Raw genomic sequence first — 23969 nt, 5'->3', positions numbered from 1 at the left:
TTTTCTCTTTATCCGCTGTCTCTCTCTCTCTCTCTCCAGCAGATGGTCAGTGCTAAGATGTTTTAAACGCCAATACCAGTAGCGTTTCTCATCAACAGGTACTCACTCTGCAACAAACCACCTGCAAGAACAAGGGTGTGACGTATGTAGCGCATAACCCAGTAGTTTAAGTACATCAGTAAGCACTCTTCTTAGACAACAGCTTCCTTGATTTACATATATGCATCGGTGGTGTCTGTAAATTTTACCGAAGGGCTATCTATCAAGCTATTCGATTTTCTTCGGTTCCCTGAAAACGTTAGTCATCCCTTAAGACTTCTATCTCTTAGTCAGGTTTTTCTCGATCTTATCCGTCACACAGAAGGTAAGTGCGCCGGTCTGTATCTTATACATGATTATATTTTCTCGGCATTTTCGGCAGTTAAAAAAAGCTTCTCAAATCATCTATCATGTTTAGTCTTTGAAATAGTATATATCGCTATTACTTCCCGTAAGCGGCTCGCTCCACGTAAACACAGGTTATCGATAACAACGCTCAATCCACATATAGCATGTTCTTCAGTTACGAGCGGGAATAATAAACAACTACATAACACGAAGAACATCCTCATACTTAATTTTGTCTTCAAATTTTGCGAAAAAAATATAACTTCCGCGATTATAATTTAGCCGTTTTAAAAATAGAAATATGACCATTTCGGCTTCCTTCGCTAGAGAAAAACACGGATGCAGATGGTTCAGAAGAATCATTTCAAAGCAAAAATAAATTTTTCAGATTGAGATAGCTGTTAATTCTGAATGTATGTAAAAAGAAATAATTCAGAAGTACTTATTATATGCATTCCTTCAGAAGTACTTATGATATGCATTCCTACAAAGTTAAACCAATATTTTATAGCGGTTTCAAACCGATGGAAAAAATTGAAGATATAATGGACAGCACCTCTACCCATTATTGCTTTGCCCAGTCTCTGAGCGGCCGATTAGTACCCAGTTTCCCATTCGTTTCTGTCACGGACAAATTGAAAATAGAGACCTTTGGCGTTATTCCTTGCTGCAAACCTCAAATTGTAGTTCAACGTCAGGCGTGTTCCACTTTTATCAAGGCGTCATAACGAAGTTGTTGCTGGAACGAAGAGCAGCCATATTGAATTTCATTGATGCGGAGTGTTTCTACGCGTTTGCGGGCGTGTTTTTAGGCATTATCTGTAAACCAGAGAGGGCTCTAATAAGACCAATTATCTCAATACTTTTGATCAGGTAACATCATGGCGTCAAACCAACAAAAAGGCGATGAATCGATCCCTTTAGAAGCGAACGAGACCCCAGAAGACTGTGCAAAGAGGCTATCAAGAAGATTATCAGAATATGAGGCAGCGTCCATCGACATTGAAGGCAGAGCAAACCAGCTGCGAAAAGAGCGCGACGCAGAACGTGCACTCAACCAAAAACTTCATAAAGAAGTTGAAAAACTTTCTAACCAGCTGCTTCACGAGCGGACAACAAACGCGCTACTGGCAAAGAAAGTCAAGATGCTGGAAAATAAGGACGACGATGAAGTGAAAACAGGTATAACACGCCACGTCTTTTAGCAATAAGTCCTCGAGCACGAATGAGCTATTGACTCATAGCCCATACGAGCGAGAGGACTAATTGTTTTAGTCAAATCCAACTAGTCGGTCAAATATATAGATGTAAACAAGTTTTGAATTAAAGTTTTAAAATTTAAAGTTTTGGTTTTCAAAGCGGCTCCTTTCGCTACTAGTAGGATATAGTTCAACCCATTAATACGCAGCATTGAAAGTGATACAAGAAACCACTAGTTAGATTTGACTATATTCCCGGGACTATATTGTAATGGATTTCCCTTCTGCATGCGATTTGACTCTTAGTCTAATGAATGATACTTATTCGTCTGTCTCACGATTAAGGGTCATTTGTGAGGACCGCGACGATTCGACTGCAACCTGCTAGTCTTCATAAGGAATGGAGTAGACTGGATGGTGTGGACACTAGAGAAAATCGTTTGCGCATGCGTGCATTTCAGCACGTTTTCTAAGAATTTAGAAGAGTTTCAGTGAGAAAAGAAATGTTTGTTTTCTCCGAGCATACAAAAAAATACGCGAGTATACTTTTGTCAGACAACGGTGCTGTATTAACAAACACAATGTGAAAGAATTAGCCTTAAGTTTCAAGCATGGACACTAAGTTTTGGCATTTTGTGAAGTCCATATTTATCACGCATGTTTGAAAGTCAAATTTTCAAAAGTTTTGACTAATTTGCATACGGATTCAGAGCATGCGCAGACGTTTTTCACTCGTTTCGAAGGTGTGTCTATTACGAATGGCTCGTCGAATTATCTGTGCTGTGATTGGTTAGTAACAGCATTTGCGCAAGCATGACAATAACTATATTTAAACCCTTAAATACTTTCAGACCCTGATAACATGGATGCCTCCTCAATTCCAAGCGATGTCTTCTCAGACAAGGACCTCGCTCTAAAAGTAAAAGAATTACAAAAAATTATTGAAGAACGAATCAAAGAAGAAGAAAAGAAACAACCGGAAGACGAAGCAGACATCCATAACAAAATGGCGGCGCTCGTTATGCTACACCAAAGTACCCAGAATTATTTAGAGGAGAAAAACGATAATGAAGATAGTGAAGATGACAGTGTAGAGACGCTAAACACGGTAGAAACACTAGTAGAAGGTCTGAAAAATACTCATGAGTATCTAGAAGAGAAAAAGAAAAAAGGCAAGCCTCAGGTGTCTACATGGATGAGAATTTTTGTTTGTCTTGGGCCGATTTTTTTGAGTGCTTTGTGTTACTTGGCGTTTGCATCAGTGAAAAAATGACTTCTGAACGAATGAATTGAGATGTACCATGACATTTTTACAGCATTCTAGAATATTTACTTTAATATATGGTAAGATACTTAGCTATAAGATAGAATCATAATATGTCTGCTATTGAATAGGCCACAAGACACTCGAGTTATCCTTGCCACAAACAGACCTTGCGGCCTGGGATTTTCCATGGTGCATTTTTTCTCTTAAGGTGCTTCGTGTATGAGAACTAGTCGTATAACAATGAGTTATTCCAGATCCACAGAATTGTATCAAATAAAAGCATTGAATAACTATCTTATTTTTTGCCATATACCATAAAACAATATAACAAATAGAACAGCTTATAGGACACACACAACATAAATAAACCAAGCTTGACTACAAAATATTAATTTTGCTAAATCAGTTTGTAATGGTCTTCCATTAGGGTTCTGAATACACACACAGATTTGTCAATAAAGAGAATTAATCGATGCACCAATATTGGGTTTCTCCAAGGTTAATCGTTAGGACCACTTTTTAAGTAAAATATCATGAGACCTGGGAAATAAAATTACATCTCATCGCTAGGACCAGAAATTAAGCAAGTGCCGGGAAATGGGAAATTGAACCACTAACAAATAGACTGCGAGCAGTTCCACTTTTCCTTTTGACAGACTCACTGAAGACGTGTTTTAATACACCAGTTTCGCATCCGATGCATACCGCTGTTTTTGACGACCACAGACTCATTTGTGCAGGCTTAGCCTGACGTCAATAAGTCAGCTATTCACAGATACCATTGAGAGTCCATTCTTTGCACATTCTTTACACAATTGTCTCTTGCAAATTTTAATGATTTGCTCTAAAGCGAGGCTTAGCCTGTACAAATGAGTCTGTAGTCATAAAACACAGCGGTCACCGAATGAAGAAAAAAGACTTGCGGATATTGGAGCCGTGTGGTCGAGGAGTAGGGAGAGGAAAAGTTAAAAACTGCTTTTTCTCTTGTAATTCGTAGTTGACAAAACCATTTCCGTCTGGGAATGACCTATCACACATGCTATGCAAATACGATTTTAGGATTTTTTGCTTTTTGGTTCATTAAAAAAAGGACCATACTTCCAGACATCGAGTGCTGAACCGTCGTATGGCAGCGCGAAGCATTTGCGGCTACGCCGGAGATTTCGGCCCCGACACCGCTATCCGAAGATTTACAGACTGACCAGGAAGCTCGGCATGCGCAGAAGCCTAAGGGAGAGGTTAGTCGGCCCAACCGTAGATGATTAACCATTTGCTATGACCAGCAAACTCAATATTCTTAATTATGATGTTAATGGCTTTGAATGCATACTCACTTCTTTCCATGTGGGATGCGTCATGAAAGCTAAGTCCAAAATGGCGCACGGCCGAATGTGTCACATGAAAACGAGACACCCAGGGCCAAATGCAAAGAAATAATATGGTGTCAATGCAAAGTATACACTTGTTCACTTGTTCTGTCTTCCTTTTTCTTCTTACATTCAGGAACGCGACAATTTTAAAGCATCACTTTATCAATTTATAAGGAAATACTGTAAATTTGGCCATGGATGCCTCGTTTTCAAGCGGCAGTGCGCCATTTTGGATTTAGTTGTAAGAAGAAAACTTACTTTGATACGCTCAAAAAAGGTTAGCAATATTAACTAGATTTTAAAACGAATGTAATCTCAGTAAGTATATGATGCATGGTAAGAATGAGATATTAATGATGGTGACGAGCTACCTTATCTTTACCGGAAGTAAACTTAACCGGAAATGAATATTAATTAATGCCCCAGGAGCAACAATGATTATTGTTTTGAAAGCCGTTTTTAGCAAAAATCACGCGAAAACCGTCTGTCTTAGAATTTTTCAATTCCTTTCCTTTTCCTTGGGCCTAAGACTTGGAATTGTAGTCGTACAGTCCATTGGAATCTAGATTTGACTTGGGAGCGAAATTTTGAAGTGAAGATCTTGGAATTTTGCTTTGGCTTTTGATCGAAAGTCAGTCTCGAACACATGGCGACTTCAAGCGAACAACAAACACACCAAATGCAAGATTTTCCTTGTTATACCAAGAGAAAATTAGACACAGAAGAATCTTACATGCCTTTAGTCTACGAAAATGGCGTATTTACTCCAAAATCTGAGGTAAGATTGGATGTTTTTTTTATTAAAGATTTCGAAAACTTTTCCCGCTCTAAAAAAAACTTCGAACCAACAGACAAAGGCGCGAATATCAAATGTAGCATTGTTTTTATTGATTTGTTGAGTTAAAAATTATACTTAACTTGGACTTCAGCTGGCTGAGGTTTTTTATTTTAATCTTTTTTTTTTTAAGAAAAGGCAGCGTTTTAATGGGAGTTACAGCGAGATTGAAGGACAAAGTCTGGGGCAAAATAATTTTTCCGTGAATTCAGATGCCGAAGCCTTGAACGCGTCGCGATCGCATGATCAAAACATGGAAGAAGATAATGAAATGATGGAAGAAAAGACTTATTCTAACAATATGGAGGAAAACTCAGATCAAAATATGAATGTAGAAGGAATTTGTAACGGAGTTTCGAGCGAAATGAGAACAGAGATCACAAAACCAACCATTGGTGTTGATCATGTCAACTTGCCAAGGTTTGTACTCAAGCTGAACTCTATTTGCTTAAAGCTATAATATTGTGATTTTACTCAATTTTTGTGCTTTCTAGTGCTTTTTCTTTGATTTATCTATGTAGATTATCATTTTAAAAGAAGTATTGGGCTGTTAGGAACGATAAAAGGATAAAGTAGGGGAAGGGAGGGATCGGGTGAAGATTTTATCAACAAGAAAACAAGAGGGGAAGGGAGAGCTATGGCTGTTTCTAAAACACAGCGAGCCCAAATCTGGTTTTCTTTTACCTACTAGAGAACCTATTGAATTTAGATTTGAATAATGTGATTTTTAGCCAATCACATATGTGGATGTATTTTGGATTGTGAACCAATGAAATTGTTTGTTCTATTTAGGTTCTTTCTCAAGGGTCAAATTTGGTCGTATCCATTCCTTCACTATTTTTAATATTTATTTTTTTGACATATGAATTCATTCATTATCTATTAATTCATTGGTTTTACTCCGATGAAGGACTAACGTCCGAAACGTCAGTTTCATTTTTACATACCATACGGTGTTACAAATTATCTATCTATCAACTGTATTAATTCATCCATGTATTTTTGATTAATCATTAATTAAGTGATGGATTGATTTATAAATTGTTTGTATTTCAACAGAACAAAGACTTTGAACTGCACAACACCAAGTGTGCATTCATTCTGTTTCCAAGGTGGATTACTAGACAACATGTTGGTCAATTACCATGGTCTGTAAGCATGACATTCACTCATTTATTGCATGAGATAGGACTCAACAAATCACAAGGCATATACAAAGTTTTAAACCAGGGTCATAATTAGAGGCAGGTAAAAGGTCTCCTCCATCTCAGCATTTAAGAGGTGTCTTTTTCTAAAGAAATTGCCGTTGCTCTACCTATTAAGTCAATGTGTCTGTGACATTAGACTATTTTGACCTTCATTTTTTCACTTTTTACTGTCCATATTATATTCATGTCAAGACAGAAAATTTTAAATCTGTAAGTCAAGACGAAAAAATATTGTTCATATCTTTCACAACTTGTAAATTTTATGATGTTGTTGACTTGACTTGACAACAAATTTACTTTTTACTTTTTAAAATTATGTTAATATATATTCATACAATACTTCAATATCTATCCTGACACTTTGATGATTCATGAAAAAATAGAAAATGCACGTCCATTCTGTGTGTACAAAGTTTTAAACCAGGGTCATAATTAGAGGCAGGTAAAAGGTCTCCTCCATCTCAGCATTTAAGAGGTGTCTTTTTCTAAAGAACATTGCCGTTGCTCTACCTATTAAGTCAATGTGTCTGTGACATTAGACTATTTTGACCTTCATTTTTTCACTTTTTACTGTCCATATTATATTCATGTCAAGACAGAAAATTTTAAATCTGTAAGTCAAGACGAAAAAATATTGTTCATATCTTTCACAACTTGTAAATTTTATGATGTTGTTGACTTGACTTGACAACAAATTTACTTTTTACTTTTTAAAATTATGTTAGTATATATTCATACAATACTTCAATATCTATCCTGACACTTTGATGATTCATGAAAAAATAGAAAATGCACGTCCATTCTGTGTGCAGTCATAAAGCACGCAGGGGTTGGCAGAAAAGTTCTTGAGTGTTCTGCCAATCCCCAAGTGCTTTATAACTCCACACAGCACAGCAAGCAATTTTTTAATTTCTTTTATAAAATGCAAATTACAATAACTGTTATTTAGATAAAATGATGTAACTGAAAGTGAGCACTCATGCTGTGTGCTCTCATAAAGCATGCACTCCTAACCAATCAGAACATGAGATTTCTAACAGCTATTTTATAAGAAAAATTAACAGATGGTGGTGATAATGACGATGTCAATGATAATAACAATACTGCTACACCACCTACACTACCCAACAATCTATCAATTAAATACACTTCATATCTTTATATTCTTTTATTAATGTAAAAAATAAACAATTTTAAATTACAGTCACCGGTAAACAAAGATTGTTATTATAAACCAAGTGTCAAAGTTCAATTTTCCTCAATTTCTATTGGTCGAGAGTGTGTCACATGAATGTGAGAAATTCGACTGTTTCCTGGCAACCATTCTGGGAGGGGAATGTTATGTTATGGATCGGGAATAACAAAACCGGAAGTCACGTGATTGAAAAAATACAAAAACCGGAAACCAGAAAGCAACACATTTGAGCGCGCGTTTGCAAAATTCATTCACATGTTTTCTTTCACGAAACATCAGATTAAACATGGAGTCTTCCCGATTTTCTTGTTCTCTTTGACACTTGATATGATAATGAAGCACTTATTTACTGGGACCTCAGGAAAGCAATATGTTTTGTGGTCCCTCTACCAGCGGTCTCGGGACTACAAATCATGCTGTTTCTCTTGGTCCCAGTAAATAAGTGCTAAATATTAATAGTAGTAAGATAAGATCAATGTTTAAACCATAAACTCCCTTTTAATAAATCCCGCCATGCTTTATTTTCCTCGCTTGACATCAATTTTTTTCTTTTCAATTTCATTTAAAACAAATAAATTTCGAAAGAATAAATTTGGCGTCAAACGCAGAAAGGGTTTATAAACAATTCCTTTATGAATGGGAATATATATTATAATAATGAAAAATAACTACGAATACCACCTTTGTTGAAACCAAAAATATTCCTCCATCATATAACCTAACCATACAGTCAATTCAAAAAACGTTGTCGTCGACTGGACCGAAAAGAATATGGGTAAAAATCACTGACGCGATTAAATATTCATTCTGAATAAATTGTTCCCGCTAGTAATAAGATAATAATGGTGAGAAACATCCATCAAATGCATGTCTTTGGGTTTAGGGAAAGGAAAAAAAAGTAGTTATGATTCAGTTCACAATTTCGAAAATATGAAGGCATTAAAAAAACGTCTCCTTCAACACTTCCCGCTCGCCTACGAAGGTTCGTGCTGTAAACAAGGTATAACTAGTCGGATAAAATTATGGAGTCAACTCGGCTTCAATGATTACTACCCAAAGTTCCTTTCGGTCCAGTCGCGTAGGCTTGAGTTGGTCGACGGCAACATTTTTTGAATTGACTGTATTCTTAAGCCTAATGTATACTCTAGATGTCATCAAACCAGGTTTCATGCAAGAAAAACATGTCACGATTATGCCTCCAAACTTCAAGGACTCTGCCCACAGACATCACCTTTTAAGTCTGCATCCTTTTCTTCACTAGTTGACATCTTTTTGATAATTTTATTGAACACGATAATTTTCAAAGAATATGCTGACACATGAAGAAAAGAATGCAGATTAAATGTTTGATGTTTGTGGGTGTAATCATTGGTATTTAGAGGAGAGACTGCGACATGTTTTTCTAGCATAGAAACACAGTACATCCATAGTATCCCACATCACAAATTATTAGTACTAACTTATTAAAAATTTTCCATTTTTGGTAACCTTTTCATACAATTTCAAATACATTAAATATTGGATTAAAAAATCATAAATTTGTTTCCATCAAGTTTGAATCAGAGAATAATGTAGTTTCAAACACATCCGTACTATTTTGAGAAAGGTCAGTACTGCACAACTCAAATTAGGAAACAAAAATGGCCAGATAGTTTTTTTTATTTTTTGGCAGGACAAATATTTTTTTTGGGAAAAAAGTTCCCCTGGAATTCTATTTTCTAGTTAAAAATTTTTATCCTTCTATAGAGCGTTTTCACATGACGTCACAGTGGCCACGTTGGTGTACCAAAACAATACTTTTGCTATCCTCTGGGAATTGAACTCTATCTTTATGCAAATACTGTGCAGAAAGTTTCTATTGTTTATGACTGCCTTCTCACGTGAGTGAAAACGCTCTATTAGCAAAATTCAACCTGCATTTTGGCCATAATAGGCAGGGAGGCCACTATATTTCATGCTCTATGATGGGGTAGGCAGTGATTAAGGTATAAGGGAGTATGACAAAAATTACTCCTGTGGAGGGTGGGGGAGGGTATGGATGTTTATTCTAACTACACAATAGAGTACCGAAGTGTGACGTCATCAAATTCCAAATTTTTGAATTCAGTTTTGAACTGTTCCTATTTGAAGAGAACACAACATTGCCTACATTTCTGCCAACTGTAAGCCTGTTGCCTGCTGTAAAAATGGAGAAATTGGACATTTAAGCTCCAAAAATCCCCATTGATTTTCTTTTGTTTTGTAATGGATCCTATAGACCTCTTCGGCTTGGGGTTTTGTTTTCCCATTTCAGACCACGTGTCATTCCCTTGAGAATAATATTCTTTGTTTGAGCTGTATCCATATTCATGTGTCTTCTCATGTGCAACCGAGCACAATTTAACCTTAAACAAAGAAATGATACTCTAGGGAATGACACGTGGTCTGAAATGGGAAAACATTACGTCAGAGTCGAAGAGGTCTATTATGTGAGATCCAGCACCAAAAAAGAGAAAACATATGGTTATATTTTTGTACTAAATTACCTATATCTCAGCTTTTTTCACTCTATTACTCTCAAATTCTACTCTAAATCATATTTTTGCATTAAATTGCTAAAAATGTCACCGAAATCCTAAAGTTCTTAAGAAAACATTTTGTGATGTCAACACTTCAATAGTCTATCAACCTACAAGTGACTTTTGCTACAAGAAGGCTCTAGTCACAAAGTCTCTTTACATTTTACGGCAAGGTTTTCTGCAATCTTGTCCAGGAATTCAAAAGTGTTCAGGTAGTCAGACCTGACAATGTTCGGCAGTCCTTTGATACAGCCTGCTAAATCCTTGGTCATGGAGCCAGATTCTATTGTACTGATGCAAACTTCTTCTACGTTTTGACAGAATTTGAGGAGCTTTGGGTTTTCTACAACAAAGATGTTTTAAAGTAAATTAGCTTAGACAGGTTGCATGGGTGGATTCTGGGGGTAGACTGGGTTGCTAGGCAAGCCCCTTGGATTTTGAAAATAATTAGAATTAAGAAAAAAAGAAAAAATTTTTAAAAGAATTTAGTCTACATGATGCCTTTCTAGGTCACAACAAAAAATCCTTTTTGACCTGCCGCTTGACTGAGGCCCCGTCCACACTTGTCCGGAAATTTTTGTATCCGCAAATTTTTTTTTTCGGATACAGGTTGCGTCCACACGTGTCCGCAAACTTTTGTGTCCATATCCGAAAATTTTACGAAAATGGATGCGTGTGGACTGTGAAAACGATTTGAATACGCTGTGTGTGGACGCAAACATTTTCGTATCCACAAAAAATAATTTGCGGATACAAAAATTTGCGGATACGTGTGGACGGGGCCTGAATCTCTGCATCATAACAATATTTTTGATGTGTCTACACATATCTAATGTGAATGGTGCGATACATTCTAAAGAGTTCTTACCATCTAGTTTGGCTCGATGCATCAATCCTCTGGTCCAGGCAAAGATTGAAGCTGAAAAACGTACAAATAGCACTGATTTTAAAACTTGAACCAATAGTGACTAAAACTAAATGTGAATGTTGAATGCAATGAGTGAAGGAGAACGATACAAACAGTTACAGTATGGCTCTCCACACCTGGAGACCTGTACATAAGGCTATTAATTATAATCATTTATATAGCACTCTTTCTATTTAGATATAATCAAAACTTGTGCTGTATGGGAAGCATGGGTGGCATAGCAGTGAGAGCGCTCGTCTCTCACCAATACAACCCGGGTTTGATTTTTGGATTTTTATATGTGAGTACTAGAGTTGTTTGTTGGTTCTCTCCTGTGCTTCTCCAATGCAACCCGAGTTCGAGTCCTGCCGATCTTGATGTTGTATGTGAGTAGAGTTGTTTGTTGGTTCTCTCCTGTGCTTCGAGGGCTTTTCTCCTGGTTCTCTGTTTTTCCTCCCTCCTCAAAAATCAAATACTAAATTCTAATTCGATCTAGAAAGGGCTTAGATGAAAATTACTCTGGGTAATTCTAGTTATGATACCAAATTATGTGTCATTTTTTTTTTACATTGAGGGTTTGTGAATGTCAGATTGCTATTTATGCAATTTAAAATTACAGAAGATGGTTAGTATGAGGTGTAGGCACTGAGGGTGGTCACTTCCAGAGTTTCTTTACGTCCTCAGTGGTTCTTCAAGTTTTTACAAAAATTAAAGACATCAAGGAATCGAAAAAATATGACTGACAATCAACCATAAGAAATCTACTTGGTTGGCAAAAAAGTACTTACCAACAGGGTTGGTTGATGTCTCTTTGCCTTGTTGGTGCATCCTATAGTGACGAGTAACTGTACCATGTGCTGCCTCTGCTTCAACTGTCTTGCCGTCAGGACAAACTAGTACACTGGTCATCATACCAAGAGATCCAAAGCCTAGAAAGACAGACACTGAGTCAGGCACACAGACGGAAGTGTTTTTTTAATATACTAGGAAATGGGCTAGTAATCTACTTGGCTCTCAGATCTTCAGTAATAATCAACAAAACCTCACTAGCGTATGGACTAGTGAGTCCTAAAATTTTCACTAGCCCGGAGTGAAGATTTATTAGTTCCACACTAGTGGACTAGTGTCAGTGTCGACTGCACAGATAAACAAACTTACAGACAGACGAACAGAGAGACAGACAGAAAGACCAGGAGAAAGACACTAATAAATGTATGACATTGGTCATCTTACAAAAATCCCATACAAACATAGAAGGACAGACAAACAAGCGGAGGATTGGATGGACAGACAGAGAGTCTAAAGTACCAGGAGACACAAGTTTATAAACATACAACATTTGTCATCCATACAAGCATAGACAGACAGACAGACAACTGGTACAGTAAGAGACACTTGATAAATCAAGCACTGCAGTCATTACCTTGAGCGACAGAGTCAGACTGCACATCACCATCATAATTCTTACAAGCCCAAATAAATCCACCTTCATTTTTCATGGCGAATGCTACCATGTCATCAATCAGACGATGCTCATACCAAATGTTAGCTGCTTCAAACATTTTCTTGTATTCCCTGGTAAATGTACAAATTTAAAGCAAAAATGATGTTTGTTGGTTAGTGTTTAGCATGTTAAGCAAGGGGTTAATAGTTTGAACCTCAGTAACCTCATACACTACTTGTTTTAAGGAGCAAGTGTGGCTTGGTTAGTGTGCTGCCTACTAAGCAAGTAGTCCATAGTTTGATCCTCCGTGACCTGACACACTTATTTTAAGAAACAAATGTGGCTTGGTTGGTTAGTGTGCTGCCTGCTAAGCAAGAGGTCCATAGTTTGATCCTCAGTGACCTCACACACTTGTTTTAAGGAGCAAGTGTGGCTTGGTTGGTTGGTATGCTGCCTGCTAAGCAAGAGGTCCATAGTTTGATCCTCAGTGGCCTCACGCACTTGTTTCAAGGAGCAAGTGTGGCTTGGTTGGTTAGTGTGCTGCCTGCTAAGCAAGAGGTCCATAGTTTGATCCTCATTGACCTCACGCACTTGTTTTAAGGAGCTGTGTGGCTTGGTTGGTTAGTATGCTGCCTGCTAAGCAAGAGGTCCATAGTTTGATCCTCAGTGACCTCACACTTGTTTTAAGGAGCAAGTGTGGCTTGGTTGGTTAGAGTGTAAGCAAGAGTTCCATAGTTTGATCCTCAGTGACCTCACACACTTGGTTTATAGTATAATCTTTTGACAACCTAACAAATGCCATCCTATGGTATATCATAAAGATCATAGCTAACATTCAAAAACTTACGCTTGATATATTTCTTCAAATATGTCTTTAAATCGTCCATCATACTTCTTTAAGATAGTATTTTTAGTGCTAAAAAATAAGATATGAAGAAAGATTGTAAAAAATTGTTGGTACCAGAGTTTTTTAATCAGGCAAAAGTTGGAATTTCCATGGTACCAGAGATTTTTCCACGCCAAGGTTGAAAATCTGTATGGTACCAGACGGACCTGTTTTTCCAGGCAACTAGGTTGGAAATCTTTATGGTACCAGACGGACCTGTTTTTCAGGTAAAGGTTGTAGATCTCTTATGGTACTCGAGGTTTTAAAAATATTTGGGTGTATTTTATGACTTAAAGCTGACATATATTGGTTGACAATCGCCTGACTGTTTCATACATACCTCATATATAGAGGATACTTCTTGTCTAAAGCATAATTAAAAGAGCTGTGTGCAAATGCACGGATTGACTGAAGTAGAAAAAGAAGAGATTAATGACTTGTACTTATCAACATCATCATCACTATCATCACCATTATCATCATAAATTGATCACCATCATATTCACCATCACCAAGAAATTTATCATCATCACCATCACCAATATCATTGCCATCACAATCATTACCACCACCATCATCATCACCATGTAGCTCACCATCTATCATCATTATCATAATCACCACCATCATCATCATTACTACAACCATCATCATCATCATGTATCATCATCAATCATCATAATTACCACCACCATCATCATCATGATAACTTCGTCACCATCACCACTATCATCACCATTAATGCATCACCACCCACCATCATCATTATTATCACCATCATTATCATCACCATCATAATCACTACCATAACATAAGTCAAGGTAGTTATAATGAAGACTATAGATCCTGAGCAACTTGAATTACCTCATCAGTATTGAACATGCCCATCAACACCCCTCCACCATTTTTAAAATCATGTACGACATATTCCACAGGTTTACTACCATCTTCTGGTGTGTACGTCATGGTTGCTTTACCAGGACCAGGAACAACAAAGTCTGTTGCTTTGTACTGAAAGGTATGAAAAATGTTACAAGAATGTGTGATGAACCGAAATATGAAGAAATGTGATGCAACAATGCCTGCAATGTTGCATAAAAAAGGCTATTTTTTGGGGTGTCACACAGTCGAGTAATGATGCATGCAACGTTGCATTAAACTTAAAAAAGTAGAAAATATTTAATTACTTCTACTTTTGCAACATTGCATCAGGGCTTAAAATAGTGGCTGGACATCAAACAATATCCTGCAAGAACTGGGACTTTTCTGGTCAAATCTTTGGCTTACCAGTCACATTGACCAGTACCATTTAGCCAGAAAAAAGGTATGACTAAGCTACAACTAATTTGGCTTGTGATAATGGCTGTTATTTTAAGCCTTGCATATGCAATGTCACATGCAACAATGCACCGTGTGTCTGCACCTTAAGAACATCCCCAAATATAGGAGATACGATATACGTATTTGAAGGTAAGAAAAGTATTTTTATATTCAGGATTAAAAGTATTTTTGCATTTAATAACATACCTGATCGGCATGAGCATGACGGCCGATAATAATAGGTTTTGTCCAGGCTGAAAATAACGTATTACATTAACATTAGATGGACCTTCGCATTTATACAGATAGTACATAAGCTTGTGTGTTTTTCGAAATGATCTATTTTCAAACTCCAGATACTATAAAATATCTTTGATCTTTTCAGTTATCTTTTGGCCTACCCTTCTATGTACAGTACGTAATAGTAGCCAGTACAAAATGTAGTCGACCGGCAGTAAATTATTCTTGGTGGGATTCCTAAAGTCCTAGGATGAGGCAACATTGTGGGGGAGTCAGACCCATGCACTAGAAGCACCAACAACCCAAACAATTTTCTTAGAAATATAAACAATCAAAAATTTTAGGCATGTTGTTAGGCACTTATCTCATACTTACGAGTAACAAGGCGTGGAATATTCTTACATATGATGGCTTCTCTAAATACAGTTCCACCAAGAATGTTCCTAATAGTTCCGTTGGGAGACTTCCACATCTTCTTCAGTTTGAACTCTGCAAATCAAGACAGTATTAAGGTATGTCTTTCATTATAATGGAATATGGGGATTGTATTATGGTCATTGTTTAGCTAGTGAGGTGATAAAGATTGACAAAGCTTAAAAATCTTAGAATGCCCAATTTTGGGGAATCAATTAGTCTTTAATTAGGTAGGTAACATAAATTAACTTAGATCAAAATAATGTTTCAGGGTTTGATCTGTGAGGTAGCCATGCCCTGACTTAGATCAGCCTAGAGCTTGTTTCATGGTTCAATCTGTGAGTTAGTTGTGCCCTGACTTAGATCAGCCCAGAGCTTGTTTCAGAGTTCAACTTGTAACTTAATTGTGCCCTGACTTTGATCAGCCCAGAGGCTGTCATGTATCTTAGGGCTAAAATATACAAGAGTAAATAATAATTTTTTTTTCTTTCCCAAGATATCAAATAATTTAACCTTCCAATCTTTTTTCATCTGGTGTGATTGTCGCACACTTGATTCCTACATGATACTTTTTGATGGCTTCAGCAGCTTGCACAGTAACTGAAAGAATAATTTAATACACAGTCCATAATTTATAAATTTGTACTATTATATTTCTCACAAACAAAACCCAACACAAAATAAGGATTTAGCAATTGCGATTGAAGGACTAACCAATAGAGACAACCCTCAAAGCACAAGAAATATCCTTGGTGAATACATTTTCTGTACTATGCCTACCATTCTTCACGACTGTACTAAAGTAGTGGAAAAACCTAGGGTAGAGTGTGTAAGACTGACCTTCCCCCACCCTCCCCCCCCCCCCCCCCCCAAAAAAAAACACAACACAACTATAACTTCTTCCAGCTTCCCTTGCCCACAATTTAAAAATTGAAGAATTGAAAAATTATTTGAAGCCTTACTTTGGTCATCAGTGGCATCACGGTTCTGAATACTCAGGTCGAACAACTTGAGATCAACATCAACATAGGGTAAAATCAGCTTTTCTTTAATCAAATCCCAAATTATCCTAAAGAGACATTTAACATATAAGAAATGACACATATTAGTTTTGTATTACACAAACAAGGGCGTAGCGTGATCTCTGCCACTGGAGGGGAGGAGATGTACCATTTTATACTCATACAAATGCATGTGTATAACAATGGAAGGTAATGAGAAGTCTTTTGTTAGATACCACAAATAAGGCAGTGATGACATAATGTGCAAATGAAGAATTTGTGCAATGTCTATTGTTTTCTATTGTTTCATCAGTGCCAGTACTAAAAAATACTAGTTGTATTAGTACTGCTCCATGCATACGGTATTTGCATCCTTCCACGAAACATCCATAATTAATTATATGTACGAAATAAAAGTAATTTTTTCCAAAAAATTGGAATTTGTTTCAAAAAAATCTTAATTTCTCACTAGTAAGGCTAAAAACAGTGGAAATATTTACATTAAAACAGTTTAGAAATTTTGATATAAGATATATCAAACTCTCCTAATTTGAACAAGAAGATTATAATGTTCATAGTGTAGCTTGGCTATACAAATATTTTGACCCAATAGATAAGAACATGTATAAATTATCTGAACTTTTCAAAGCTTGTAAATAGATATAAAACGCGAACAAAATAAAATAAAACGATAAAGATCTGTACTTTAAATCTTTAAATTGTAAATAAACAATAAATTGAGGGGAATAATAGAACAGTCCAGTTTTTCGTACTTTTCTTAGAGTAAATTAACAAACTTAACCGCGTTTATCATTTAGTGGTTTTAGTTCACTACATATACAGCTACAGAAGCAAAATTAAGTAACGATTAAGCTCAGGCATATGAATACATATAAAAAGAATATTTGGAATATACGGTTGAATGAAGTTAAACGTGGCGGTGTTGAGTCTGTAACTCCAACGGGTTTTTCCCTGTAATGCAATGTATTTGAACAACTTTACGATATAAAATTACAAAAAATATTAAATCCTACCTGGTCATTTCATCTCCTTGTATCTCTACAACTGGTCCAGCTTCAAGAGAACGCATTGAAAAAAAATATCAGTAAATACACAGAGATCCAGAAATTTTTTTTCGCACAAAATCATAAAAAAACACCAGCTGTTTCGTAATGATGTGTACGTATTGGTAACGCCTCAATGCACTAAAATCTAGAAGTAAACGAACTAAATTGGCAATCTAGAAGCAACGGTGAGTTCAAGAAGGTGAATTATGAGTCTATGAAGTGCATTACCTTTTATTTTAGCCATTTTTGTGTAAAATTTAGGGAAATTTTGAAGAGAATTGCAGTGAATGTCTGTTTTGTTTGGAGCCTACACAACAACTGATACCTACGGAGCTGTCAGTGGATATCCCACAATGCAATACCAGATGTATGACCTTTGAACATCTATAGGATCATCCGACCAAGTTAAAAAAAAATTCCTCTTTATTTTATGAATTTTAGAAAAAGAATTTACGCTTGAATTTTTGTCAGGAATTTTCTTATCCACTTTCAATTTTATTTCATCGAATTTGTAATTTTATTTCAATAGTCAATGTGCGCGAGCACGAATCTCAAGCACAAATCATGATAGGAATTCCTCTGACAATTTTCCCTTCGACATTTCCTATAAAACTGTAAGTGTTTCAACAGATGACAATAACAGTAATTTTTTTCTGATAATTCTATTGATTTCCTTGTTATGTGTATAAAACTCGGTTTCCCATCATGCTTTGTGCTAGAGATTTCGTGCTCGTGCACATTCTATTGAAATTGTTCTTTCACAAGACAACTCATTTTAAGGAGACACAACAGCTCGGTACTGGTACATTCTGTAATTTTCTATAACAACAATGACGTTACACTATTTCATTATTAATAAGATAACACAAAAAATTACAGTCGCATTTACATTGCATTACGGTTCTCTCATTTATTCTTTTTGGGCTCTCTGTGTATAATTTTCCCGCTATTTTTGCGCGCGCGCGTCTGAGTTTAAAAGTCTTTTTGGAAAATAGCGGGAAAAAACTTTTGGTCATAAAGAAAGGAAAAGATATTTCAATCATGAGTTTTTGTCCGCTTTTTTTTCAACTTTGTACCTCACGGAGACTAAGAAGATTTACTTATTTTGTAGTTTATTTCTATATTTTACTGCCTAGTAGTTAAAATGGCTCGTTTTTGCTTTCTTCCTCCAACAAAACGACCAACATTGACAAGAGTTCAGACGACAAAGCAAAAGACAAGAGTAAATATCAAGTTCTATTTTCTTCTGTTACAGCTGTAAAGGAAAAAGGAAAGAAAAAAAGGAAAAATACGTCGCTAAGTATTAGAGAGACTAAATGAACTACCTCAGTTTGTGAATATTCACTAGCGTTATTTTGCATGGTTTTGTTCTTGTTTTTCAGAAAGTTTCTTCTTCGATGAGCGATGGGATGTTGAAACGACTGGAACCAGTTTTTATACCGAAAAAAAGAGTACAAAAGGGAAAACAATGTTTTAAAAATAAAACAGAAATTGCAAACTCTCCAAAGCCAAACAATGAAGTACAGAATGTCGTACAAACTCCAAAGAAATTACAGCCTAAAGTCAAAAGTCAACCTCCAAGAAAATTAATTCGTAGAGAACTCTTCCCTCAGAAAGAAGATGAAAAGATACGAAATGTTCTTGAAATTGTTGATGAACAGAATAAAGAATGCAAAGAAGACCAGTTCATCTTTCCTGGTGGGAATAAAAGCCAAGAAAATCCCTGCAAGATGACAGAGGGCCAAGATGATACAAAGAGTAAGACAGATGGTTTCAAAAAGCCAAAGTCTTTGCCAAAAATTTCTAAGAGGAGAAAAGAAAAACAGGTAAAAATAAGCTTAATGGAAGAAGAAAAGGAAATGGAATTACAGTCAAAAAAGTAATAGAATTAAGAGAGAAAATAAAAGAAATGAGAAACAGAAGGAAGAGACGAAAATAGATAAAAAAATAGGAAAGGACAGAAAGAAATGAAGGAAGGAAACAAAAAATATATAACTGCCTTCTACTTTTTTGCTTAATTTTAGAGAAGTATCAACAAATCAGTTCTTGAAATAATAAGAAAAACACAAAAAAGCATTCAAAAGATTAGAAATCAAGGCCTTTCTAGGAACACCTTGACTGATGTATCAAAAGAATCAAATCAAGGTACAGGAACTGAGAATTTTTAGATTGATGTAGCTTTAAAAAAATATTATGACTGCAGATAAATTTATTGGCATCAATGTCCTTACTCTCATTATTTTAGAAAATAAGGCTGGACTAAAAAAGGCAAAGACAAATCTGAATGTTCAAGTGTCAATATGCATACCAAATTCAGGCATTCAAAAGTCTGAAGTAAGTACATGAAGAATTCAAGCTGCAAAGCACTCTTAATACTATATATATATATTACTGATGGAAAACAAGGTGCCATTTTTTGAATGCAACTGTTAGATAGCTAGAGTGGGTACGGATTTCAATTGGGCTACTCCCCACCCCCTCCTCAACCTTACAATAAAAAAATGGTTGGTTGTTTATTCATTTTCTTGAAAAGAACTTTATTGTACTATTCATAGTGCACTGTCCAGCAGTCAGGAAGTGTAGAAGAGGAAGACATAATTGGATACAAACATGTGGGGATCAACAGCTTCCAAAATATTCAAGATCTTCTTTAAAATCAGGTGCATGTATCACTTTCTCATATGGACAAATGGTAAATCATGATTTTAAAGGAACTTTTATGGTAAGACTAAAGGTTTGTTCAAGTGTCAGGTATGTTATCTTAAAAAAGCTAATTTAATAGCTGGTTTTATGTGACTGAAATGGATAAAACTGATTGATAGATAATATCAGGTCTCTTATCCAATAGGACCATTTGCACACCTGTTATCTATATGAACCTCTATTTTGACCTCTGTAGTCATCTTGTCTCAAAAACCTATCTGAATTATGACTATGTAGCTATGCGTTATAATATTCATTTTTCAGGGCATATTTAAAATGCACTGACAACTGTATGTATTGCAATATAACTGTGCAAGTGTCATGTATAAAGTATGATTGCAGCGTGACTGTATATTATTAAATAGAAAATAATATTTTATATATTAATTTCATAATAATCCACAATATATCAAATTGCATTTTTCAAATTAGATAAAAGCTCTTTATTTAAAACTTTCAAATATGTTATTATTTACAAAGAAATATTGTTGTCAATACTATGCATAATTTTCCATCCAAAAAGGCATAAGCAAGAGCTATGTGCTCGTAACATTAAATATTAAAATAGAACATTTAAAAAATAGAGTTAATAGTCATAGATTTCTTATCCCATAAATAATATCATTAATCTTTTCTTCCCTTTTATTTCTTGTGATAAGATATATTAAAAACTGCTTGTCTTCTATTGTTAATTTGAACAAATGTATTAAATACAGCTGTATATAAAATTCAAAAAAGTGAATTCATTAACTGCATGTAACTGCTTGTACACTAAGAACTGTACACATGTGATCCTGAGCATGTCTGTGCCTGAAAATGATATCAAAAATAAGTAGAATCAATTAATAAATTGCTTTTCCACAGAAATAACGTGGCATTGTGGTTGCGCACTTGCCTCTCACCTCTGGTATTTTGGAGTAGGAACTTGTAGATCATATGGATCGCCTTAAAAAGCTTTGTGAAACTGATGTTTCGGACGTTAGTCCTTCGTCGGAGGACGACGACAAAGGACTAATGTCCGAAACATCAGTTTCACAAAGCTTTTTATGGTGATTCAATTTATCTACAAGTTCCTAATGCTTTATTCAGAAACACCGATGCAGTCCACGCTAGTTCTACTAGTTATCACCACTCGTCTGGCATTTTGGGTTTGATGACATGCTAGCTAAATCCCAATTTGATCCATGAACTAGCCATGTTTTGACTTTCATCAAACCATAGGTTGCTTCAGGGCATTAACAATTTAATTGAAAATCTGAAATTCCTTTATTTGTCCTTCAGACGAACTATTTATAAAATATCTACTGTGTAAAAAGGCATGGCACGGCACAGCATCTAAGTCTAATCATGTTGTGCCTTGATATGGATACTGACGGAGCACATTACCTTATGCAGAATTTCTTGCCACATTGATTACAATAAAACGGCATCAGTTCATTCTGTCAGCAACTCTTATAAGAACACTTGTTTGTTTTCTTGGCTTTCCTTAATACAAGGTCCTTACATCCACTTATTATATGCTTTTCAACCTAATGGAAAAATGAATAAAACTCTTAATTGTAGCAAATTGAAACTCATGCCATTACATTCTTTAATAACTATCAAATTTATCTCTAAAAATTTAAGGTAACACATCTTTAAATTGATATGATAGCTGATGAAAGATAATGATGATAATAATTGTTGTTGCTGTTTCTTTCTTTTTTTGTTGTTGTAGTCAAAACATTCTACCACTGTTTCATAATGCTACTCACCGATCAAGAAAACAGTGGCAAAAAAACTACCATCAATCAAATAAATCATTATCCGCTACTATTATATACTTTTATATATTAAATACAATGATTTGTAGATGTGCAGGCAGTCACTTTTGAAAATCAGAAAACAAAAGCAGAAATTAGAATAACAAAACAAGCAACTCCTGAATTTGAGACTATAAACCCAAACAATTCTGGAAATAATGAAATTTTTAAGAGTACTGAATAGAAGGTAAAGGTAATGGAAACCATTATAAGAGGTTATATTATGTGAATAATTTATTTGATTGATGGTAGTCTGTTGCCTCATTTCTGGTCATTTCTGTGTCAAACATGCAAACTGTAGACTGACAACTATATCACTGTGTTTTACCTGAGTATTAATTTCCTCGTGTTTAGCTTTCTTAATTAATTCTCCACATAATGGACAAACAGGAACATGAATCTACATGAATAATGCAAATAATATTCTAGAGTGAATAAAAATAAAAATAACAGCTAACCTTCAGTAATTTAAAAATTACAAAAAAAAATTTTTTTTTCAATAGAAATATTGTAGACTGTGCAAACCCATGTAAATATCTATGCATTCCCGTTTGAAGGGGGCTACAAATACTAAGGGGTGGGGAGGGTCTCCAAATATTCTGTTTTTTTTTTTTTTTGATTTTCAAAAATTCAAACAAAAAAGGGGTTATCCATTTTTCGGCAATAGAGAACATTTGATTTGGGAATTTAATAGTTTAAAAAGTAAAACTTAGCACTAAGATATTATACTATTTTTTGCTTACGTCATTTTCTTTCACTTCTTGGCATTCGTGTTCATTTGGCATTCTATGGTCTAAACTTTAGATTTTGAAATAGAACACATTGTAAGTTTTTAAGATTTACAACTAACAAACTAATAACAAGTGAACCAGTTATGTAGAAGGCTTGTATAAAAAGAAATCCGTATATTCAGATTTTCTGTTCTGAATTATGGTCAACCTACCAAAATAATCGTTTACAGTGACCACAGTTAAAGGGCAAAAAGTCTAGCCTTTTACACCAAGATACAGAACAGTGGCGGCCTATTGATAATAAATCCACTTCCTCGGCCATTATGTAGTTTATAAGATTTCACTGTGCGCTGAACCTCGTGAATTCAACTGAGTCATCTTGATTAATCTACGGTATTTATCGTTATTATTTTTGCTAAGTCATAAACGAACCAACCAGAATTTGAGTTGTAGTCTAAAAATAGAAACTCGTTTCTAGGCCCCAATTTGATGGTACTCACGACTGCTCGAAAGCACAGGAGGACCTAGACTCTTCAACAGTCTCTCGCTCGTCCGTTCCGTCTCCACGCTTAGAGACTGTAACGGTACAATGACCGAAAGGACTTATGGGTCCCGAAAACTTGGACCCAGCGTGCTTTGGGAACCAAAATACTCGTCCACAGTCTCTCTCGTTTCAATATTTTCAAGATGGCGGCGAAAACGAGAGAGACTGTGGACGAGTATTTTGGTTCCCAAAGCACGCTGGGTCCAAGTTTTCGGGACCCATAAGTCCTTTCGGTCATTGAACCGTTACAGTCTCTAAGCGTGGAGACGGAACGGACGAGCGAGAGACTGTGGAAGAGTCTAAGGAGGACCACCCTTCCTGCGTCTATTTTCTATCTATGCAAAATCTTCTAAATTTTTCCAGTTCAGACAAAAGTGGGCAGTAAGAATTCGGACCTGACGGCAATTTTAAAAGATCTACAGCCCTTGGGCGTCCGGATTACGCAGGTTGATGTTCTAGCAAAAGCATCGGAGGAGAGACCAGCCAGCCCCCAGACCATATCTGCATCACCTGCAACGCACTAGGCACAGTGATTTGAAGTAGAAAAATAACCAAGTCTATCTGGTAATTTTTTTTCTCGGCTTCCGAGACAGTGAGCCTGGATGGGTAACCTGAAAATTAAACCTACTATTAACATTATATTTCTAGTTTTATTTCTTTTTCTATTTAGATTTTACTTGAATGGATATAGAACAATTATTTTTTGCTCACAACTCGATATTAGATGGTTTGGATGGGCGTATCTGAATAAGTGTATGACCGAGATGGTTGGATGGGCGTATCAGAACTGATAAGAATGTAAAGATAGTGATTGGATTGTCGTGTCACATGCACATGCGCATGCACAAGAAACTCGATTGGATGGGTGTTTCAGAATAAGAATGTACCCGA

At 35.8% G+C, this 23969-nt stretch overlaps 3 protein-coding genes and 1 pseudogene across 4 annotated transcripts; 2 read left to right on the top strand and 2 right to left on the bottom strand.

Annotated features, from left to right (window-relative positions):
* Positions 1 to 147: 147 nt before the first annotated feature.
* LOC116307761 (uncharacterized) lies at positions 148 to 3146 on the top strand. The gene is made up of 3 exons (XM_031718067.2): positions 148 to 364; positions 1261 to 1569; positions 2438 to 3146. The coding sequence occupies exons 2-3, from the start codon at positions 1269 to 1271 to the stop codon at positions 2857 to 2859; spliced, it is 723 nt and encodes a 240-aa protein (XP_031573927.1). The 5' UTR covers positions 148 to 364; positions 1261 to 1268; the 3' UTR covers positions 2860 to 3146.
* Positions 3147 to 4681: 1535 nt separating this feature from the next.
* On the top strand, positions 4682 to 7429 carry LOC116307769 (uncharacterized). Its single transcript, XM_031718074.2, has 3 exons — positions 4682 to 5001; positions 5192 to 5478; positions 6118 to 7429. The coding sequence occupies exons 1-3, from the start codon at positions 4870 to 4872 to the stop codon at positions 6212 to 6214; spliced, it is 516 nt and encodes a 171-aa protein (XP_031573934.2). The 5' UTR covers positions 4682 to 4869; the 3' UTR covers positions 6215 to 7429.
* LOC116307767 (isocitrate dehydrogenase [NADP] cytoplasmic) lies at positions 7420 to 17631 on the bottom strand. The gene is made up of 13 exons (XM_031718071.2): positions 17527 to 17631; positions 17266 to 17305; positions 16193 to 16299; positions 15744 to 15830; positions 15192 to 15305; positions 14784 to 14830; positions 14121 to 14267; positions 13597 to 13664; positions 13218 to 13286; positions 12350 to 12501; positions 11715 to 11855; positions 10888 to 10938; positions 7420 to 10362 (listed from the first exon to the last, which is right to left on the bottom strand). The coding sequence occupies exons 1-13, from the start codon at positions 17540 to 17542 to the stop codon at positions 10163 to 10165; spliced, it is 1239 nt and encodes a 412-aa protein (XP_031573931.1). The 5' UTR covers positions 17543 to 17631; the 3' UTR covers positions 7420 to 10162.
* A 2789-nt stretch (positions 17632 to 20420) lies between these two features.
* Positions 20421 to 22990, bottom strand: LOC116307766 (AN1-type zinc finger protein 2B-like; annotated as a pseudogene). The gene is made up of 5 exons (XR_016121677.1): positions 22747 to 22990; positions 22547 to 22601; positions 22132 to 22203; positions 21388 to 21530; positions 20421 to 20811 (listed from the first exon to the last, which is right to left on the bottom strand). The product of XR_016121677.1 is annotated as an AN1-type zinc finger protein 2B-like (transcript).
* Between the last annotated feature and the right edge of the window lie 979 nt (positions 22991 to 23969).

This window comes from Actinia tenebrosa, unplaced genomic scaffold (genome assembly GCF_029948245.1).
Source record: "Actinia tenebrosa isolate PJP-AT-01 unplaced genomic scaffold, QUT_ActTen_1.0 PGA_scaffold7__59_contigs__length_16204524, whole genome shotgun sequence".
Classification (NCBI taxonomy): Eukaryota; Metazoa; Cnidaria; class Anthozoa; order Actiniaria; family Actiniidae; genus Actinia; species Actinia tenebrosa.
The sequence above is the reverse complement of the archived record's forward strand: the minus strand, read 5'-3'. Positions and strand labels throughout refer to the sequence as shown.